Source organism: Bos indicus, chromosome 15 (assembly GCF_029378745.1).
Source record: "Bos indicus isolate NIAB-ARS_2022 breed Sahiwal x Tharparkar chromosome 15, NIAB-ARS_B.indTharparkar_mat_pri_1.0, whole genome shotgun sequence".
Taxonomy (NCBI): Eukaryota; Metazoa; Chordata; class Mammalia; order Artiodactyla; family Bovidae; genus Bos; species Bos indicus.
The window spans coordinates 18,987,123-19,011,154 of record NC_091774.1 but is presented as its reverse complement, the minus strand read 5'-3'; the positions used below and the strand labels follow the sequence as shown (position 1 = coordinate 19,011,154).

At 36.6% G+C, this 24,032-nt stretch overlaps 1 protein-coding gene across 1 annotated transcript in view; it reads right to left on the bottom strand.

Annotated features, from left to right (window-relative positions):
* DDX10 (DEAD-box helicase 10) overlaps positions 1-24,032 on the bottom strand; it is a 302,422-nt gene that overhangs the window by 22,258 nt on the left and 256,132 nt on the right. Inside the window, exon 17 of the mRNA XM_070803372.1 lies at positions 8,668-8,804. Coding sequence (XP_070659473.1) covers positions 8,668-8,804 — 137 coding nt within the window. The remainder of the gene's footprint in view (positions 1-8,667; positions 8,805-24,032) is intronic.

Sequence of the window (24,032 nt, the reverse complement as noted above, 5' to 3'; positions counted from 1 at the left end):
ATTAGTTTTTAATATTCATGATCATCATCTACCCAATCATGTCCCTAGTGTTCTAACTATCTGGCGAAATTAAGTTTTACACTTTCATCTTCAAATCATCCTTCAAATGATTTTAAGAGACTGAAAACCCAATGTTCAACAAAGTTATCCATTAAAGAATTACTTACAATAGCAAAAACAAAACAAAACCAAATAACAAGAATCAAAAAAGTAAAAATGGATACAACCTAAAATTCTAAAAGAGGAATGGATAAGGAAAATGATGTAATATAGTCGTTGACATTAATGTATTCTACATGAAGCACTGTGAAATGAAAAAAAGGGTGACATCACTCTCAAGGATGGTCCTAAGAAAGTGTCATTTTCAACAGTCTTTTCAGTGAAAGCAAAGTTGCCATGCAACATCATCAGGGCAGAAATCAAGAGAACCCTTAGAGGTGTTTCATCACCCTTAAGAGATGGTTCATTCTGGTCTCATGGCATCCTCAGCCATTCACCCAACTTCTTAGAGATCCTGCACTTCTGAAACATGGCAAACCTACCGCTGCCATTGAGTAACAGTTATTCAGTGGTGGCTAAATGACAGAGGAGTAGAACACATAGGGTTAAAACCTGAGAGTTTTATTTACTGCACTGTTTCTAGCTTTGGGCTGCCCTAGTGGCTTAGCTGGTAAAGAATCTGCTTGCAATGCGGGAGACCTGGGTTCAACCACTGGGTTGGGAAGATCCCCTGGAGAAGGGAATGGCTACCCACTCCAGTATTCTGGTCTGGAGAATTTCATGGACTGTATAGTCCATGGGGTAACAAAGAGTCGGACACAGCTGAGCGACTTTCATTTTCATGCTTCTGCTCAATAATTGCAGGAACAAGTAAGGTCAAACTAGGAGCTTCTTAAATACTGTATTTCTTAAAATATGTCTTCCCTTTCCCAACTCTAATCCAAGAAAATAATACCTTCTCTTCCTCAGTGGGTAGCAACCTTTCCCTTAAGAGTCTGAAGACAAAAAAATACTGCCTTCTCACCCGCTACACCCTGCTTACTCCCTGCCTCCCTGCTATCCCAACAATCTGCCTTGGAAGTTTCTCCATTTATGCTTTACATCACAACAGGATATGTTTTTGTTTCAGGGCAGTGGCAAAAGGGAGAAAGACAAAAGGAATAAAATTTAAAGAAAGTCAAGTAAATTAACTCATCATTCATAACTCACTAAGTTATGATAAAAGCTCTATGAAATCTGATAGGTCATGAACTTTGTATTTCACAAAGAAGAGATGATTGAGATTTTCTCTTGAAAGTTGCTAGGCATATCGGAATCAGGGATATACCTCCTGAAGTTAAAAAGAATAAAAGGAAAGAATGGCAGTCACATAATAAAGTCATTAATAATATCATTAAGCTGAGCCAACGTCTTTCCGTATCTACCACCCACATCTAGATTCACCAGTGAATAGTGGTTCAAGTAAGTGAAAACTATAGCCAGTCCTATTTAACAATCACCTAGACTCTGAGTAAGAAAAAAATCCCTTCAAAAATCATCCCCTATATTTAGCACTTATGATTCCACCAATTTATATAAAATGCATAATGTGCAACACCCAGCCCCAACTAAAACCAGTTTAGAACGGAAAATGCTTTCTGGGAATTTTCCTTCTCCCCAAATTTATCTTTGATGTATACATATTTCTTTTCCTGGTAAAAAAGTCTCCCACATATAAAGAAAGCTGACTGTAAAGTCTTAGAAGGGTATTTGCTGGGCAAAATTTATTCAAGAGTTATCACAGAACAACACTAAGAGAAACCATAAAGATTAAAGTAGTGCATCTCCTTCAAGTAAGAGATAACTTTTAAAGATGGGCAAGTTCACTCAGAAACAGAAAACTAGCATAAAACAGATTTTTAAAACAAAACAAAACCCCCAACAAATGAAAAAAAAAAAGACAAAAATCCTTGATCAGCCTTTTGATTTAGAGCTGTGTCAGACTAAGCAAAAAGAATAGCTAATTATATTAGATGTGAAAATTTACCTTGTACAAGAAAAGGTTATCAATCCATACAAAGGTTTTTATGTCTAAATTATGCCAACAGTCTCACTACAAATTACACATGTGAGAGATCTTAGACCACCTAAAATAATCTACCAAATACCCTACCACATAACAATATAAAGCAATCTGCCTTAGCCAGAGACTGTGGTCTGTGAAGAAAACATTGACACAGTGCAGTCTAATCACAAACTTTTTCACTTTCCCTTTTTTGTTTGAAAAATATTAAGATTATAAATATTAAAAACTTAATTTGACTGGATAATGAATATCTGGAACATCCAGCTGCTTCTTTTCCTTAGTATTCAATACTTTACAAATTTTCATATCATTAGCAATCCACATGAAGATGGCCATAAACCAAACATGATGAATGCTACAAGATATATAAAAATTAATCTTACATTACATGTTCAGAACCAAATTTCTCTCAGCTTGTGAGGCACAGCTAAAAGGAACACATTTATTAACAGAAGAATTTAACTGGAATACGGTTAAAGTTACTTGTCTCACTTCAAAGGCCATTCGGTTCAGTCGCTCAGTCGTGTCCAGCTCTTTGCGACCCCATGGACTGCAGCACGCCAGGCCTCCCTGTCCATCACCAATTCCTGGAGTTTACCCAAACTCATGTCCATTAAGTCAGTGATGCCATCCAACCATCTCACCCTCTGTCGTTCCCTTCTCCTCTCGCTCTCAATCTTACCCCGCATCAGGGTCTTTTCAAAAGAGTCAGCTCTTTGTATCAGGTGGCCAAAGTACTAGAGTTTCAGTTTCAACATCAGTCCTTCCAATGAACACCTAGGACTGATCTCCTTTAGGATGGACTGGTTGGATCTCCTTGCAGTCCAAGAGACTCTCAAGAGTCTTCTCCAACACCGCAGTTCAAAAGTATTAATTCTTCTGTGCTCAGCTTTCTTTATAAGGCAATTTACCCTTCTCCCTGCTCTCTTATAACAAACTCAATTCAGGTTTAGCTGAGCCATCACGCCCTTCAGGAAGCTATTTCTAGTTTGCCAAGCCCAAGACTTAGGCACATCATTTTCAGGCTTACCTACTCCTCTCCCCATCACCTCTGCCAGTGCACAAATCACAGTACTTAACTAACATGCTGGTTTGTAATTGCTTGTTTATCCATCTGTAACCTTCACTAAACTAAAAGGTCTGTCAAAGCTCGGAAGGTATTTTTCTTGCTTAATGTTTTATCCTCTGTACCTGCACTATGCCTGGCACAGGATAGGTACAAAAAAAATTCTCAGTTGAAAGAACGGATGGAGGAAATATGACAAGAAGCCAGAGATTACAGATCAAGAAGATATTTTTAACTCTTAAGCAATCAGGATGTGATTTAAATAAAGCAAAAAGTTCTTTCTGCAGCTCTTAGCATCACATATAGAAGCTTGTCAAAATGTTTATTATGAAAGCAGTATAACTCTACTCTATGAACTATTTTGAAGATAAAAAAAATGAAAAATCATTTATAAATACAAAGATAATTGCAAGCAATATTTGAGGTCTTATGTCCTCAAAAAGTATAAAAAATCTGTATCAAAACTCACTGGAGAATTGAAAGAGACACGTGTACCCCAATGTTCATCACAGCACTGTTTATAATAGCCAGGACATGGAAGCAACCTAGATGTCCATCAGCAGATGAATGGATAAGAAAGCTGTGGTACATATACACAATGGAGTATTACTCAGCCATTAAAAAGAATACATTTGAGTCAGTTCTAATGAGGTGGATGAAACTGGAGCCTATTATACAGAGTGAAGTAAGCCAGAAAGAAAAACACCAATACAGTATACTAACGCATATATATGGAACTTAGAAAGATGGTAATGACAACCCTGTATGCGAGACAGCAAAAGAGACACAGATGTATAGAACAGTCTTTTGGACTCTAGGTGGAGCGGGGGCGGGGGGGGGGGGGATGATTTGGGAGAATGGCACTGAAGCATGTATAATATTATATAAGAAACGAATCGCCAGTCCAGGTTTGATGCAGGATACAGGAAGCTTGGGGCTGGTGCACTAGGATGACCCAGAGGGATGGTATGGGGAGGGAGGTGGGAAGGGGGTTCAGGATGGGGAACACGTGTACACCCGTGGCGGATGCATGTTGATGTATGGCAAAACCAATACAATATTGTAAAGTAAAAAAACAAAAACAAAAACAAAACTCACTGGAGGTAAGAATACATGATTCCATGTAACTCCCAGGAGACCAATGAATTCTCTGATGTCACAAAGTCCACAGCAACAAAGAGCCAGGTTTTCTACCAAATTGTTCTATTTTTAATAACAGTAACAACAAGAAATCCTAACATTTTATACTAATTCTACCTATGCTAATTCTATAGAAGGAATCAGAAATGAAAGCCACCGAGTAAAACACAGCCTGGACCAATTGTAAGATGGAAGAAGAAGATAAGAAAAGAAATCAGAGATCATCAAAGCAAGTTCTCTCTTCCTTACCTAGTTTTAAAAACAGCACACAAAAGTTCAGAGCTGCCAATGGAGTTCAGGCATCTGCTACTGACTAGCCAGCTGACATTCTTCTATACGATAGGTAGATTACCCACTCCCTATATTTCATAGCTCTGTTTCTGTGGATAAATGGAGCTATTAACAGCAGCATTTATTTTTAAAATCCCTCAAAAGGAACTAAGGGTCATATAATTGAGCATACTATAAGCAAGACATCTTTTTGTCATGAGAATTTAAAGGAGCTGATTCATGTATCAGAATCTCTTTTGAATTTCAGTGATAGAAATGACAATTCTGATAATTCTAGAGAGGGTTAAGGAGGGTTTAAATTCTACTGTGGCTAAATACCAAGCTGAGAAGGACAGATGTACAGACTCTTTAAAATTCTATCAGATCTTCCTGAAGAGGAATTATTGATCCCAAGGTCAGTTGTCCTCCACTAAATGTGGCTCTCCTTTGCCTGTTTCCTACAAGTGTCTTTCCAAGTAGAGAGACCAAATCGTTACTTGAGCTGAATATCTACGAGTGTCACCAAAGTGAAGGTAAAAGAAATACACAAAGGGAACTTTCAAAGAAATTAGCTTGTACTATTTAGTTTGGGACTAAAAGCCACTTTCTAACCGGTATATCCAGCCCCATACAAACTTGTATCTGAAAATGATAATTAATATCCAGAGAACAGTGGCAGTGAGGGTGACCAAGAGGCGGGAACACTAGCTGTTGCTGCAATTATTGAGTAGAAGCTAGAAACTGTGAACCAAATAAACCCGGTGAACAAGCCAGGAGGATCATCTAAAGCTAATGTCACAAAATCTTAGCATTTAGTCATGTTCATGAGAGGCAAAGAAACCAAGATATAGCAAAACTGAACAATACAGGGAGATTGTATTGGTGCTATCATTACGCACAGCAGAAGCAATTACTACTGTCAAAATTCTAGTGCAGTGTGAATTTACTTGTGAATACCTTCTCTTATTTAAAACAATGTGGTTTTAGTTTACATGTATCTTTATTCATTGCCACTAAAGTAATTTCAAGAGAGAAGAGAAAATGAGAGTGTAAGTTTCCCATGCAGACTATTATTTGCAAATTACCCTAAACCTTGCCCTCTAGACCAGGAATGGAAAACAGGTTTTATCTTGTATACTGATCCCAAATGATTGACGGCCCTGTCTGAGAAGGACTGCTAGGGCTAAATGGACAGAATACAAAGCCCGCCTTGGATGAGGGACTGGGCAATTAAGGCACTAGTGATACGTTCTGCCATCCTGGGGTTTAGTCCACTGGTTGTCCAACTGTGACAGAATTTCCTCCCCAAAGGATATCTGGCAATGTCTGAGAATAATCCTTATCTCAACTGAGGAGGTGCTAGTGGTAGAGGATGATGCTAAACAGTCTACAGCCACCCCAAACCCCTCAAAACAAAGACTCATCTGGGCCACAATGTCAGCAGTGCTGAGGCTGGGAAACCATGGTCCAGTCAATCTATCCTATTAGTCCATGGATCAGATCTTCAGTCAAATAACATTACATTTGTCTCGATATAGTTTTCCTGAGCTATCTCTCCTAATGCCTGAGTAATTCTATATAAGCTGATTGGAGTCTTAGAACCAAGGAATCAATTTGATTCAGGCAGATTACACTGATCTGTCCTTAACTTGTACTGTGATCACAGACAAATTATTTTATCCTTTGAAAGCTCGTTTTTTTCATCTGAGAGGAGGCGGTTGGACTAGACAATTACTGTGCTCATACAAAAGATGAAACTTCTAGGAAGCCCCTAAATGCACTAATGGAATAAAGGCTTTGTTGATATTCTTTTCAACAAAAGATAATTTCTCTTTGGCCTAAAACCAAAGTTTTTCAATTCCTTTCAATCTCTGCTAGTGTAGTTTCCAGTTATGCCTGCACTTAAAACTATTTTAATTTTTACATAATGCTTAAATATTTCCGATCTGGGGCTTTCCTGGTGGTGCAGTGGTAAAGAATCCACCTGCCGATGCAGGAGACATGAGTTTGATCCCTGATCCAAGACAATCCTACACACCATGAACCAGCTAAACCTGTGTACCACAACTGGTTCTCTAAAGCCCAGGAGCCACACTGTTGAATCCTGTGCACCCTAGAGCCTGTGCTCCACAGCAACAGAAGCCACCGCAGTGAGAAACCCGTCCACTGCAACGAAGAGTAGTGAAGACTGAGCACAGCCAAAACTAAACACATGAAATAACAAAAAAAATATTTCCCATCTAAACCCTTGCCACTGAATTAGATGCTTTGGTATCTCTCAAGGTATTCCTACTGTCTTGTCCATCACCACTACACTATCTGAACCTGGCTTCTTCCAGTTCTCCAACAACATATTCCATCATTTCTTGTCTCATTTAAGCTATTAGGATCAGTTGTATAGTTGCTTACCATTATACTTCTCTTTTACTCTATAAATCTCCTTCCTCAATTAATTAATCAATGCAACTATTTCAGGGCCTTTCTCTGTGCCTATTACATTAATGTTGGAGAGATGAGTAGAGACTGGAGCTGAATGTGTTGATATAAAAAGAGTTTCTGGCTACAAAGCATTTACAGGCTAATTAAAAGGATGAAACGTGAAACTATTAGAGAAGAAGTCATATTAACTAGGAGGTAGCAGAGAAATGTCACTAAGAAGGTAAGAAATGCCAAAAGAATGAAACGAAATGTCTGCTGTCTGAAGATTAAGGACAACTCAGAAGTTACCAAAAATGTTAGAAAAAAAATCCTTACAAATCAGATACAGAAGGACTGCTGTCATCTTACCAATGACTTCAAAAGTTGGCCCTATGTTTTCAAGTTATGTTAGAGAGATATGGAAAACATGGCCAAATAACAAACTGTAAGAACCAATTAAATTTCCCTTCAGAGAGAAAAATTACACAGAGCATTTGGAAGTTACTGATATAAAGTCATGTGTGTTAAAACCCCACCTATCGAAATGGAGATCCCAGAAATCACTCTGAAAGAAGGGCATTTATATAAGAATAAAAAGGGCAACAAATTTAACCATACTGATAGCTCATCAAGGTCTGGACATGTGCACCAAGAAACTCTGAAGCAGGTATTTACTCTTAGAGGTCAATTTCTAAAGATTAACATTATGCTCTGGACCTAAATTATTTAACCCTTATCATTTACATATTTTTTCTAAATCCTAACAAACTGTTTTCACCTGTGATGCTTCTTGGGTTAGGAGTGCTACTATATCCATAACCGAGCTGTCCAACAGTAAAAATCTCAAGTTTCTGGCATCACATGGGAAGACTGCATTTTGGATGGGTCATTTTCACTATTATAAAATAATTCTATGTCTAGATGAGCACAGATTAAAATAAAGAGTAAATGAAATGATCTCGCTGTATCATTTCTCTAAGGGGATAATCTTTTTTGAGACCTCTTTATAATGCTTAAAGCCAGATTATATAGCTCTCTGGGGCCTATTTTTTTCAACTTCAAACTTTTCAGACTAGCACTTGAGGGGTTCCAACCAGTCTCCTCTCCCCTTCAATCACATTAACTTCATCCAGCATTAGTATCCTCCTTGTGCCTAAATAGGCTCATTGATTTAGAATGTCCATGCAGTTCAATTTTCTCAACTTCTAAATCAACAGAATTGCAATATAACCTAATACATCGTACTCTGAAAACAAGTGCTGAGCAGGTCATTCAATTCATTACATTTCTGCTTTTGGCATGGCAACAAATAAGTCCACATTTGAGAGAGGGCTGTTTACATATGAGTTGTCCATTATTTTATGTGTTTCTTACTTTTATATCAAAGAATGTGATTTAAAAATTCAGAGATAATTTTTAACAATAATCTCATCAGTAAATCGAAATAAAATCTTATCTCTGTTTGCAATAAATATATCCTAGTGGATCAAATACTTAAGCATAAAGATTCAAAAAGAGAGAGAAGAAAAGAATAGACCAAGAAAAAGATACAACTCTTTATCACCCATATACCTGTTAAACAGGTATGAACAGTAGAAGGGCCTCTAAAACAATGAGAAGAGCATGAGATATTTGTCTCCACACATCTTTTGAATTTATTAAAAGGAGAAGATTCCTAGTCTTAATGTTACCAACAGTAAAAACATACCTGATTTTATTTTCCATATCTTCACTATCTGACTCTTCAGAGCTTCTGTACTTATCTGGATCTGGAAGTGTGCTTGGATCAAATCCATCATCATCATCATCGCTCCAATCCAGAAAGGCTTCCTCTTCATCTCTAGCCTAAGAAAACACAAGGAAAACTGTGGTTTAAGAAAACAGCTGATAAATAATCAGGTCTTATTTCTAGCCCCAAATAAATACTGCTAATTGAGATCCTCAAATTAGAAGTCTTCTATTCTGGTGAAGGCCTCTATGTGACTTTCAGAACCATAATCATTTGCACTGAGGGAAAAAAACCTCATCATTTCAAAAGTAAAACAAAATACGATTCAAAAAGTAAATCATTATTAAGTCCCTTATATGCAATATAGGAAAAATTTGACAGTTTAATTACTTCCAAGTTACTCAACTATCAAGGAAATAAAAGTATAAAATAAATCTGTTTTAGTGCTCCTGTTCACTATGCAAATTTCAAGGCTACCAAAAATATTAGGTAAAGATATAAAAAGCCAAATGAGAGCATACAGGAACATTTGCCTGATAATTTTATAACCACAATAAGCCTTAAAATGACAATCAAATCTTTACAAGCTCATTAATAGTAAGGGACCTTCTAAATTCAAAGTAAGTATACAAAGTCACTAAGAACGATGAAAAAAAAATAGGATGAATACCAAGATACAGAAAGTTGAAACTATCCAGTTTCATAGTTTCATGTAAGTAGGTAGGTAGGCAGGCTTTTTTTACTTTGTTCTGCAATGGTTTATTTTTGTCAAAGACCAAAGTAATGCAAAATTAAAATAAATTTACTACACATTTTATGTAATGAACATCCCTTATAACAAATTTATCTTTGGCAAATTGGTTTTGTCACCTGGTAGATAAGAAATACAAACTAACATTGTCACATGCATTTATCAGATTATAAGCAGTAAGCAGGACTAAATAACAATTCTGGATGAATCTCTCTTACTGGGTACACTTTATAAATTTTCTTTACACCATATGATTCAATGATTCTTTGATTTCAAATGTTTACTGTTCTTTCTCAGAAACTGAGTAACGACTCAGAATATCACGGCTATTGACTGTGTAGGCCTCTACTGAAGCCTGAAGTCTGCTAACACTTTTTGAACAGCTTTCCCTTGATAACCTCTAAACATAACAAAAGGAGGTAGAAGTAAAGAAAATAAGGATTAGTCACACTGTTTTACATTTTAAACAAATCTCTTAATGTCTGGCTCAGAAGAAGGTATTTGGATTCTTATATCTGCTTTTGTATTCAATATGTTGTTTTGGTTGAAATATATGCAGAAAATTCCAGTCTCTCAGAGATGGGAAAGGGAAAAGTCATTTAGTAGCCTTTTAAGATAGGTGTAGTTCTTTCTTCTCCTTTGATATTATACAATAAGTATCGATGAATGTCAGTTTCTTAAAAAGTCGTTCCAATGCGGAATCTGAAGCCATTATTAAGACACTTTCTACATCCTGTTACATTAAAATCCATAGGTCTACTTTACACTTTGAATGAATCCTTTTTTAATCAGTGAATGATTTCATAACACTGTGCATTGGTCATTTGGAAAATAATGATTCACTAAAATATCCATGTCTTCCTTATGTGGTTCTTCAAACGTTAACACATTTCAAGTATACAATATTTTTTAAAATCATATTTCTTAATATTAATCAGTATCATTTAAAAATGTCTTTCAAAGTATTGGAAAGCTATTAGTGGATATAAGTTTTCCAAAATTCTCATTTTTTCCTAGTGGCATTATAGAGAATCTGCCTGCCAATGCAGGGAGATGCAGGAGACAAAGGTTCGATCCCTGGGTCGGGAAGATTCCCCGGAGTAGGAAATGTCAACCCACTCCAGTATTCTTGTCTGGAAAATTCCATGGATAGAGGAGCCTAGCAGGCTACAGTCCATGGGATCACAAAGAGTTGGACATGACCAAGCACACAGCATAATTTTTTTCTTAAATGTTTGGGACTTTTCATTAGCAAGAAATAATTTCAGGTTTTTTTTTTCCCTTGACATGTAAGCAACAAATCTTGTTTTCCTCTGGCTGCTTTCAAAATTTTCTCTTTATCATAAAGCAGTTAGACTATGATGTGTCTAAGAAAGGTTTTCCTTTATATTCATCTTTCTTCAGGTTCTACAATCCTCTTAGATTCATCAATGCTTTACACTAAATTTGGGAAGCTTTGGCTATTATTTCTTCAAATATTTTTATGCCTTTTTCTCACCATTCCTTCCATGATTGCAAAAAACTGCATATTAGACTACTTCACAGTTCTCTTAGTTTTGCTCATTTTTCTTCAGTCTTTTTTCTTTCTGTTCTTTGCAAAGGGTCATTTCTATTGAGGCACCAGGTCTGCTGCTGTTGGTTTTTTTTTTTTTTCCTGACAATTTCAACCATTTTTCAGACCACCCAGCAAAAACTTTACAGTAATTGTGCTTTCAGGTCTAAGACTACGTTTCTTTTTGTTTTGATTATATTTGTTTCCATCATTTCCATGGGTTATATTCTTGCTCTGGGGAGGCTACCTACCTGTTTATTCACATGCCTATATTTTCTTTTAATTCTTCAAACATGTTTTCTCTTAATCCTTTTACCATTTAAAATAGCTGCACTGAAATCTTTGATACATTCAAATCTGGGCTAACAAGAGTTTCTATTGACTATTTTTTCTTGGCCATGGGTCACAATTTTCTGCTTAATTACATGTTTTATATTTTTGTTGAAAACTAGACACTGTAGATAATGTATTATAGAAACACTGAATTCTCTTAGGTTTTTCTGAGGATTATTAGATTTCCATTCTAATAGAGAATTACCTTGCCTGGATTCAAACTGCAAATGCTCTCTAACCCACAGTACTCAGCTATTATTAGGTATTTTAATACCTAAAATCACTGAATATGCTCCTTTAAAATTTACTATAAAGTGGCCTTCATAAGTATAATATAATAAGAAATAAACTCAATATTCCATTGTACATGTTTATCTATTTGATAAAAGGAAAATACTAATTCAAAATGATGAAAATTTACTTTTAAAGGGATAAAATATTATTAGGACTTGTATTACCATGACTCTCTTGAACTACCAACATTCAGGTCTTGCTATTTCCTGATCTATAAGAAGATCCACTGTTGATACTATACCATACTGTCTGTACTGCATTATACTCCTCAATTCATGACAATAACAAATAAATTTAAGTTGGCAATAATTCCTTTTAGAAACACAATTTCACCCTACTAGAAGTATAGAGATGATGGATAAAGACATATGCATATTGATCTTTTTTCTTTTAGTTCATTCATTGAAGGGTTAGAAATATGTAACTATAAAAATGTATAATACTTGTATTAACAGGTACAACATGCCTCTATTAATAAAGTGAAAAGTGAAAGTGAAGTCACTCAGTTGTGTCCAACTCTTTGCGACCCCGTGGACTGTAGCCCACCAGGCTCCTCCGTCCATGGGATTCTCCAGGCAAGAATACTGGAGTGGGTTGCCATATTTAAGCTATTAAAAATAAACAAAACCTATCATCTACAACAAACTGACAAAGCATAAATAAAAGCAACTAAGGAAAGAGGGTATTTCCATGATAAAAACACTCTAGAAAAAAGTACTGAGTGTCTTTTCTGGCAAAATCTACTTAGAAGTATGCTCTTTTTAGTTATATAAAGTAGCAAAAAAATAACAATGGACACTGGACATTTTAGCTGCTCTGTCTTGCTCTATCCTTGTGATTCCATGAACCATTTAAAAGCTAATATATAAATATGGCTTTTATCTCTCTCTGGACTTTTTCATGAGAGACGGCACAGATACTATGACACATCTATCACCTTGCAGGTGACTGTGATGTATCAGTCTGTTAGACCATCACAGCTGGAAACTCATTGCTCTAAGTAAAAGGGAAGTATTTAAGTATCCTTAAATACTCAAATACAGGAGACTAAAATTTGTATCTTAAAGATGCTGCACTCTGGCAGCAATGGGAAGGGAGGTTGGAGTATATAAGATCTGAAAGTAGGATATCAGTTTAAAACTACAGATACAACAATCCAGGTAAGACAAGGGATTCAATGAAGGAAGTGGCAGTGGAGATGGAGGTGGGCAATAGGTATGAGAGATGTTAAGAAGGGAGAATCAACTAGACTCTGTGGACCACATGGCTATATATATATAGTACATTTCAGAGAATCAGACTGATTCAGAGAATCAGACTGATTCAGAGAATCAAAAAAAAAAAAAAAAGTTCCTAAGCATAGTTGTACATGTTAAGTATGATCTAAGAAAGTTTAGTAAATATTATGAAGATGCTTTACCAAAAATGTCTTCCTTCAACAAGATTTTATTAAGGAGACACAGTATAGGTATACTGTTAGGTACTGGGGATGTAGCAGTGAATAAGACAAGGTCTCTGCCCTGATGATAAAAATAACTGTTCTAGGATAGTTATCCACACAAACACTAAACTGAAAGCCACATTCTTCTATTTCGGGGGAGCATCTAATCAACAATGAATTGACTCCACTAGCCCTGCTAAATGTTTAACAACTGGCAGAATGCAACCTGGATCTGGGCTGTCAACAAGCCTCTCTCTCTTCAGGTACTGCCAGGTTGGAAGTTGCAACAATTCCTCCCTTGCTGACTAATCATTCCCTTCTCCCTCCCAGCTCAAAATGAAACAAGAAGCCCTACAGTTACACCCACACCCCACACTCCTCTTTTAAGACTGAGAAATTAATGTAGTTCATACACACAAAAAGATCAGGGGCACCTCTATGAACTGACTGTTCCTGAAATAAGGACTCAATTATAAGTAGGGCAGATGAAAATATCCAAGAAAGAAATGTAATCCAACTAGCTTTTATTGCTTTCAGTTCTGATGAGAAGAAGAAATACAGATCAGAAGCCACATTCTCCTACAAATTTATGAAGTGCTCTGACATACATTACCTTACTTCATCTTCAAACTCTATGAAGTAGGAAGAAAAAGAATGATTGTTCTCATTTTCAAAATTAAGAAAATGTGATTCAGATGATTAAACAGCTTAACCAAGGTCACACAAATATGTACATATGCTAGGTCTTCTCCTACATCACCTGAATCCCAACTTTCACTAACAAAGCTTTGAATTTACTACCTGTATAATTATTTCTTCAGAAATAAGAATATTTTATAAGCTTCAAAAGACACATAAGCTTTCTGCGTCATCTTGTATGGGACCATCTCCACTCTTACCACCCTTGTCTCCCACATCGTTCCTCTCTGTTCCTTGGAACATTGCAACCAGCTTCCTAATCAGTCTCCCTGTAACCATCCTTCTTCTAACCACTCCAATTTTGTGTTGTCATTTGTTGTTGCTGTTCAGTCAGTCATGTCCAACTCTTTGTGACCCCATGGACTGCAGTGCATCAGACTTCTCTGTTCTTCACTATTTCCTGGAGTTTGCTCAAACTCATGTCCATTGAGTCGATGATGCCATCCAACCATCTCATTCTCTGTCACCCACTTCTCCTCCTGCTATCAATCTCTCCCAGCATCAGGGCCTTTTCCAATGAGTCAGCTCTTTGCATCAGCTGGTCAAAGTATTGGAGCTTCAGCTTCAGCATCGGTCCTTCCAATGAATATTCAGGGTTCATTTCCTTTAGGACTGACAGGTTTGATATCCCTGCTGTCCAAGGGACTCTCAAGAGTCTTCTCAGCACCACAGTTCAAAAGCATTAATTCTTCAGTGCTCAGCCCTCCTTATAGTCCAACTTCTCACATCGTACATGACTACTGGAAAAACCATAGCTTTGACTATACAGATCTTTGTCGGCAAAGAATACGCTGTCTAGGTCCGTCATAGCTTTTCTTCCAAGGAGCAAGCATCTTTTAATTTTATGGCTGCAGTCACTGTCTGCAGTGATTTTAGAGCCCAAGAAAATGAAGTCTGTCACTGTTTCAAGTTTTTCCCCAACTACTTGCCATGAACTGATGGGACTGGATGCCATGCTTTCTTAACTGAACAATGCAAAGAAAGAGGAAAATAATAGAATGGGAAAGACTAGAGATCTCTTCAAGAAAATCAGAGATATCAAGGGAACATTTCATGCAATGATGGGCACAATAAAGAACAGAAATGTTATGGACCTAACAGAAGCAGAAGATATTAAGAAGAGGTGGCAAGAATACACAGAAGAGCTGTACAAAAAAGGTCTTAATGACCTGGATAACCACGATGGTATGATTACTCACCTAGAGCCAGACATCCTGGAGTGTCAAGTCAAGTGCTGTCTTTGAATTTTTTTAAAAAATAAGTTTCAAATCTGATCTTGTCTATCATCTGCTTATAACCCTTGAAGCCACACTTTCAGATCCTGGAACAAATCAAGACCTATCCCACCTGAGAATCTGCATACTTGCTACTTCTCTACTAGAATCTTCTTCTACTTCCCTTTGTCTGGTTTGTAGTGTTTTCTGACCCCAAACATGTGGTTTCTTTTCAATACTAAGTCTTCATTGTCAAATGAGTGTCTATCAATTCAACTAAATTCTGATAGTATGCAGAGTTAGCACAGATCTCGTGGGTAAAGGGCTCAGTCCCACAAGACTCCATACTTCAGATGCCAGCTGCAAAATGCAGTCACCAAGCAGCCTGCAATTCTACCTGGCCGACTACAAATTCAGGGATTCTCATAACGCCTCCTGAGGTCTGACAATTCTCTAGAACTCAGGAAAGTGCTTTACTTATGATTACCAGCTTATTTATTTAAAGGATATAACTCAGCAATAGTCAGATGTAAGAGATGCATAGGGTAAGTATGTAGGGGGGATGGGGTGGAGACCTGTCATGCCTTCTACAAGTGGGTCACCTTCCCAGCATATCAAAACACTGACCAACCTGGAAATTCTCAGAATCTTGTTCAAGTGTTCTTGTAACTCAATTTCCAGGCTCACCTCTTCTCATGAAAGGGGACAGGGCCATCATGAGCTTGGTCTTTCTAATGACCAGTCCCCACTTTGAAGCTATCTAGAGATCCCCCCCTGAGTCACTTCATTAGCTTAAAAGTATGTTGAATATGAACAACGGAAGACATTTCCATCACTTTGGAAATTTCATGGGCTAAAACTTTTGATTTCATTGTCAGGAACCAGGGGCAAAGACCAAATACATATTATTATACCAAACTGGTTAACTTAAGTATTCAGGTATCAGATTAAACATTTCTAAACATCACCTCCTTAGTAAAACATCCTGTAGATTTCTCGTAAGTGCTTATACTTAGAGTGAATTCATTGTATTCATCCTTTCCTAGGCAGTAAGTTTCAAGAGAGTAGAGGCCACATTGTGTTATCACTACTGAAATAAATTTCTAGGCCTAAGACAGAGCTGCTCTGCTGAGAGTGCCATGTCAGCAAACCAAACTTAGACAACTTCCATATCCCCGTAAATGTTCCACCTGACCAGAAATGCTGTATGTCCAGTCAGACAATCCCCAAATGCCAAGTCAATTCTGGTCCTTCTCACTCCAAACAAGGTTATGATTATGTGGCCCCAATCAATCAGATATCTTCAATTTTTCTCTTCCTTGTTCTTTATTCTTCATCCTATAAAAACCTCCTGCCTTCTGCCCTGTTTTGCAATTCTCCAAAAGGAGACTGTCTAATTCATGAAATGTTAAAAGTTTCCATCACCAAAACTGTTTTCTGTGAACATTTTTAACAATGCTCACTACTGTAGTTAAAAACACAGAACAGGTTCTCAATATTTGATAAATAGGTATTTAATGTGAAAATATTAAAGTGGAATACAGTACTATTTATTAACTACTGAGTATATAAGTAATACTTATAAGGGTGTAACACTAGAAATCTGATCATATGAAATTTTTATTAATAAAAATTTATTAATCAGATGGTTTTTATTAATAGCAGTTGGTTATTAATATTTCAGATTTCTCAAGTATAAAGTTTAAAGTATTTGGGCTTAAAGAAAACTTCATGTTAGAGTCTGTACACACACTGAGGGTTTATAACACATAAAGAATCTGCTTATTTCTATAGACAACTATGATCAAACTCATGACTATTACATTCATTCAAAAAATACAGAAACCTCAAGCACTCCCTTCAGCTTGAATTAATAACCATTTTTGGAGTGCTTAGTATACTTAGCCCATAATAGGTATGCAAAAATGAATGAGTCAGGGTCTTATATTTAAGAAGTTTAAAACTTTAGAATATTACATAAAATTACTCTGATAGGCAACATAAAGAGGCATAAACATATCCTTAAATATGATGCTATACATGCTGTATTTCCCTTATCTCTTTTTCTGAGAGCATTCACAGCAAAAGCAAAAACGAAATTCTATTAAAATTGAGAGAGCACAAAGTATCTCAATAAGAAGTATAATACTCTTGAAGCTTTACTAAAAGAAAAAACAAAAGCTATAAAACTGTAGAACATTTCTCAGAAATGGAGAGGAGGGCTGATGCGAAGTGATGGAGAATAGATGATTTCCTTATACTATACAAAAAGTAAGAGATCATCCCTTAATGGCATAGTAGATTTTGTTAGGGCAAAGACCTTAAATGTTTGCAAAATGAAAGGGAATGAGACTCCATTTCAACCACTTTGCTAAGAAGTGGAGGTGGAAGCTACATTCACGTAATGGATTAAGGAATGAGTGGGCATTCTTGCTTGTCAGTCTATGTGTTAGTGAGGAAATCAGTTTAAATACAGAGAATTATCTTTACTGCCTTCCTATATGCCATATAGCATTCATAAAAATAAGCTTTAAGGACTGCATTTATATTTTGGTTATATAATCCCACTTTTAAAAATTCCATTTTTAAAAAGCAATCTCCCCATATTGTATGAATTAAAAGCAGAATGTCAATTCTGACACCTCAAAATTTCACAAGGAGGGAAAATTCCAAAACACAAGATAAACTATTTTTGACTCTAAGAAAGAATATAAAAATTGTGAAGAAAATTTCAGAGAAAATGAGGTATTCAAATAACACTCTGTTCTCACTAGTAATATTTCAACACAATTTTCTAAGCAAGCATTTGTTATTGTTCAGTCTCTAAGTTGTGTTCAACTCTTTGTGACCACATGGACTGCAGCACACCAGGCTTCCCTGTCCTTCATTATCTCCCAGAGTTTGCTCAAATGCATGTCAATTGATTCAGTGATGCCATCCAACCATGTCATTCTCTGTCACCCCCTTCTCCTCCCACCTTCAATCTTCCCCAGCTTCAGGGTCTTTTCCAGTGAGTCAGCCCTTTACATCAAGTGGCCAAAGTATTGGAGCTTCAGTTTCAGCATCAGTCCTTCCAATGAATATTCAGGGTTGATTTCCTTCAGGATTGAGATCTCCTTGCAGTCCAAGGGACTCAAGAGTTTTCTCTAGCACCACAGTTCTAAAGCATCAATTCTTCAGTACTCAGCCTTCTTTATAGTCCAACTCTCAGATCTGAACATCATTACTGGAAAAACCACAGCTTTTACTATACAGACCTTTGTCAGCAAAGTAATGTCTCTGCTTTTTAATATGCTGTCTAGATTTGTAATAGCTTCCCTTCCAAGGAGCTAGCATCTTTTAATTTCATGGCTGCGGTCACAGTGTATAGTGATTTTAGAGCCCAAGAAATTAAAATCTGTCATGGTTTCCATTTTTCCCCCATCTGTTTGCCATGAAGTGATGGGACCAGATGCCATGATCTTTGTTTTTTGAATGTTGAGTTTTAAGCCAGGTTTTTCACTCTCCTCTTTCACCCTCATCAAGAGAATCTTTAGTTTGTCTTCACTTTCTGCCATTAGGAGGGTATCATCTGCATAGCTGAGGTTGTTGACATTTCTCTGGGCAATCTTGATTCCAGCCTGTGATTCATCCAGCCTGGCAATTTGCATCATGTACTCTACATAGAAGTTAAATAAGCAGGGTGACAATATATAGCCTTGATGTACTCCTTTCCCAGTGGAATGAGTCTGTTGTTCCATGTCCATTTTAACTGTTGCTTCTTGACCTGCACGCAGGCTTCTCAGGAGGCAGGCAAGATGGTCTGGTATTCTCATCTCTTTTAAGAATTTTCCAGTTTGTTGTGATCCACACAAAGGCTTTAGCATAGTCAATGAATCAGAAGTAGATGTTTTCCTGGAATTTCTTTCTCTATGATCCAACAAATATTGGCAATTTGATCTCTGGTTCCTTTTCTAAACCCAGCTTGTATATCTGGAAGTTCTCAGTTCATATACTGTTGAAGCCTAACTTGAAGGATTTTGAGCATTACCTTGCTAGCATGTGAAATGAGTGCAACTGTACAGTAGTTTGAACATTCTTGGCATTGCCCTTCTTTGGGATTAGAATGTAAATTTTTCATAGTTTTGAATTTTTTTTAAACTTTTTATTTTGTGTTGGGGTATAGCCGAATAACAAACAATGTTTTGACAGTTACAGGTGAATGGCAAGGGGACTGAGTCATATATATATGTATCCATTCTCCCCCTAACCATCCAGGTTGCCACATAACACTGAACAGAGTTCCATGTGCTATATACAGTTAGTCCATGTTGGTTATCTATTTTAAATAGAGCAGTGTGTACAAGCCCATCCCAAACTCCGTAACTATCCCCTCTTCCCATCCTTCCCCTTGGCAACCATAAGCTCATCCTCAAAGTCTGTGAGTCTGTTTCTGTTTTGTAAGTTCATTTGTATCATTTCTTTATAGATTCCACATATAAGGGATGTCAATCGATTTCTCTTCTTCTCTGTTGCACTTACTTCACACAGTATGACACTCTCCAGGTCCATCCATGTTGGTGCAAATGGCATATGTCATTTTTTTTTAACGGTTGAGTGATATGCCATTGTATATAGTTTGGAAATATAAATGAAAAATTCTGATATACAGCAACCATCATCAATAGTTAGAGAGAGGCTGATTTTTGAGATTTACCAAAGCTATAAATCCTAGGTACATACTCAGAGAAGAAATTATTGAAAACATTTTTTCTGAATTATGAGCACAAAAAGATTAATACTATTATTAAATGTGTCTGTTAAAAATGAACATCTACCCACTAAGGCAAATGTACAGAACGGTAAGCCCAAGAGCAGCTGAGAGTGCTAAGAAATTACTGTTCTTGCACCATAATGCCAAATTGTAATAGCCTGATTCCCCTTCACATTTTAATAATAATGTTGTAATACTAACTACAATATTTTTGAATATTTTCAATTTCTGTCTCCTAGAAATTTATTCTATAATAGTGATATTGGGCCTTAGCTGAATACTGATTTATATATTTGGCACTGTGATATCTGGCCAAGGTGTTTCTCTTTTGCACTTCTAATATATACTGGCTGAATTACAAGTAAAAGCTCCAACTCTGATCAGGGATTCTGGACTCTATAATTATGGGAGTTCTGCTCAAAAACCTCTCTGTCCTTTCTAACATTCAGCATTTATAAAATAGAGTAATCAGAGGAAGCCAACACAAGTGAGCTCTGGCCACCTAACCATATAGGAATCTGAGAAGAAAGAGGGAATGCAGGATGTTGGGGAAAGATAAAAGCAATATCCAGGTGGAACATGTAGAATAAATGACCCAAAGGCCACCTGTTAAACAGAATTTTTCTCTCAAATCTAGTAGAACTTAGCCCAGTTCCTCTGAGTATCTATTTTTTCCAAGCACTCTAAAAGAATAGGAATATTTGATTAAAAGACTATGGAGAGAAGATAAATAATACAGGAAGTGACCATAGTTAAGAATAGCAGCCAAAGGTCTTGCACATGAATATTCAAAGCTCTAAAAGCAAATCCCAAATTTGGAAGGATCTTCAGAATTTGGAATATTCGACAACTATTTACCACATACTTACTGTGTGCTGAGCATTACTATAAAGAAGAATTTAATCTGAAACACAGCATGACAGAAGAGACTATGATTAAGCATTTTAATCTTAGTAAGACTTTTAGTAAGTATAAAACTTCTAAATTTGCCTTGTGAAAAATTCACTATTCTTCCTAAATTGAATAATCACTTGTTTATCTCACAGAGCTCAATGGGATACTGACAATGCTTCAATTACATAACAGTCTATTAAATAATAATACATTCCATTATTGACCATCTTTGTTTCTTGTTCTCTTCTTTTCAGAGCAAAGTTACACTAAATAAGATACTAAATAAAATAAAAATTATAAGTCTAATTTGCCATTCTTCTCATAATAATAAACAAATGCATGCATGCATGCTAAGTCGCTTCAGTCATGTCCAACTCTGTGCGACCCTATGGACAGCAGCCCACCAGGCTCCTCCATCCAAGGGATTCTCCAGGCAAGAATACTGGAGTGGGTTGCCATTTCCTTCTCCAATAGCCGCTGTATGTATCTACTTTTTTTTTGAGGTATTACATAAAGCCCATAATCTTACACACTCAGTTCAGTGAAAATTCACATATACATGCAGGCACATATATTTTCTTTCCACCTATATTCTCACTACTCAAATGAAGATAGATGTTTACAGGATGCCAGAGGGCTGCCTCATGTTCTTCCCTTGTCATTACAGTATTTAATAAAATATGTTAAAAAATTACTGATAGTTCTCCTTTTAAAAGGTAGAGCCTATTCCTCTCTTGAGTGTTGGCTGTACTTAGGGACTTACTTCTAAAAATCAGAATGTGTATAAGTCTTTCACCTCCTTAACTAAAATTACCCTAGGTATATAATTCTCTTAAGTGCTATTATAAATGGAATTGTAAATGGAATGGAATTTCCATTTTAGATTGTTCACTGATGGTGTACGGAAACACAAATGAATTCTGCATGTTGATCTTGTATACTGCAATTTTGCTGAATCCACTTATTATCTTTCTGACAGTAGCTTTCCTATAGATTTTCAATTTAAGTCTGAATTTTGCAATAAGGAGTTCATGATCTGAGCCACAGTCAGGTCCTGGTCTTCTTTTTGCTGACTGTACAGAGCTTCTCCATCTTCTGCTGCAAAGAATATGATCAATCTGATTTCAGTACTGACCATCTGGTGATGTCCATGTGTAGAGTCGTCTCTTGTGTTGTTGGAAGATGGTACTTGCTATGATCAGTGCATTCTATTCGCAAAATTCTGTTAGCCTTTGCCCTGCCTCATTTTGTACTCTAAGGCCAAACTTGCCTGTTACTCCAGGTATCTCTTGAGTTCCTACTTTTGCATTCCAGTCCCCTATGATGAAAAGAACATCTTTTTTAGGTGTTAGTTCTAAAAAGTCTTCTAGGTCCTTCATAGAACCATTCAACCTCAGGTTCTTTGGCATTAGTGGTTGGGGCATAGACTTGGATTACTGTGATATGGAATGGTTTGCCTTGGAAATGAACAGAGATCATTCTGTCACTTTTGAGACTGCACCCAAGTACAGCTTTTCAGACTCTTTGTTGACTATAAGTGAAAGTGAAAGTTCCTCAGTGTCCGATTCTTTGCAACCCCATGGACTCTATAGTCCATGGAATTCTCCAGGGCAGAATACTGCAGTGGGTAGCCTCTCCCTTCTCCAGGAGATCTTCCCAACCCAGAGACTGAACCCAGGTCTCTCGCATTGCAGGCGGATTCTTTACCATCTGAGCCACAAGGGAAGCCCTGTTGACTATGAGGGCTACTCCATTTCTTCTAAGGGATTCTTGCCCACGGTAGTAGATATTACAGTCATCCATATTAAATTTGCCCATTCCGGTCCATTTTAGTTTACTGATTCTTAAAATGTCGACGTTCACTGTTGCCATCTCTTGTTTGACCACTTCCAATTTACCTTGATTCATGGACCTAACATTCCAGGTTTGGATGCAATATTGTTCTTTACAGCATCAGACTACTTCCATCACCAGTCACATCCATAACTGGGTGTTGTTTTCACTTTGGCTCAGCCTCTTCATTCTTTCTGGAGCTATTTCTCCATTCTTGTCTAGTAGCATACTGAGCACCTACTGACCTGGGAAGTTCATCTCTCAGTGTCATACCTTTTTGCTTCTTCAAACTGTTCATTGGGTTCTCAAGTCAAGAATAATCAAGTGTTTGCCATTCCCCTCTCCAGTAAACATGTACAAGCCATTTTCAAATTAATAGCTATGCATATGTATTAATTACTAACTTTTTACTTTATATAAATGTCTAAGGAAGGAAAATATGAAAGGAGGGCTGCTTAAGGATACTTGAACTAAACAGAAATCTAACTAGGACCTCACATTTCCCCAGTATTTCAGACAACAAATTTTACTGATTTTTAAAATGCTATGAAGATGACCACTCGAACAAAGAAACTCATATTCATTAAGCCAAATAGTTTACAAATAAACAAATGAGTTTAATATAAAATGGATTATAAGACCCCAATTTGAATGCTCCACCAGTGGCTGGCTGTTTGTCCTTAGGAATATGATTAACTCAGGGAACTTCTATTTCCTCATCTATATAATCCAAACATTGACATCTACCACTCAAGGTTGTTTTGAGTATTAAATGAGAAAAGCATGTAAAGATGTATACAAAAATGCCTATGATCATCATTAACAACATGTGCACACTGGGGCAAGACATTCTGACAATTTGGTGGTCTTACCCTTCTTAAGTAAAGCATTCTTCTGTTTTCTCCAAACCCGATTCTAACATAGGCAAAAATGTGAAATAGATTTAAATTTCCTTAGGAAACAATGTATTCATTAGGAAAATAGAAAAGATTACACACAAAGGAATATAATTGAAACTACAAAAATCACTGAGGTTATAAAAATATCAGTGTTAGAACCACAGTATCTAAGGCAGGTAGTTCAAATTTAAAACTGATGGCTGATTCATGTTGATGTATGGCAGAAATGAACTCAATATTGTAAAGAAATTATCCTTCAATTAAAAACACATGAATTTTTTAAAAGACTACCTTGTAAACCAAATAGTAAATAGTTTGGTAAATGGAATATTATTCAACAATGTAAAGGACTGAATACGTTACAAAATGGATGAGTCTCAAACGTGACTTGCTAAGCAAAAGAGGACAGGCCCAAAGGCTATATACTGAATGATTCAACTTATGTGAAATTCTGGAAAAGTAAAAACCAATAGGGATAGAAAACACATCAGTGATTGCCAGGAGCTAAGGCCCAGGGGAGGCAATAGGAATGAGTCTTTTTTTGAGATGCTGAAACTATCTTGTATATTCAACTGTGGTGGATGCACAGCTATGTACTTGTCAAAAATCCATAGAAGTAAATACTGCAAATAGTGAATTTTACTGTGAGTTAAGAAACAAAGGACCCTCCAAAGATTGTTT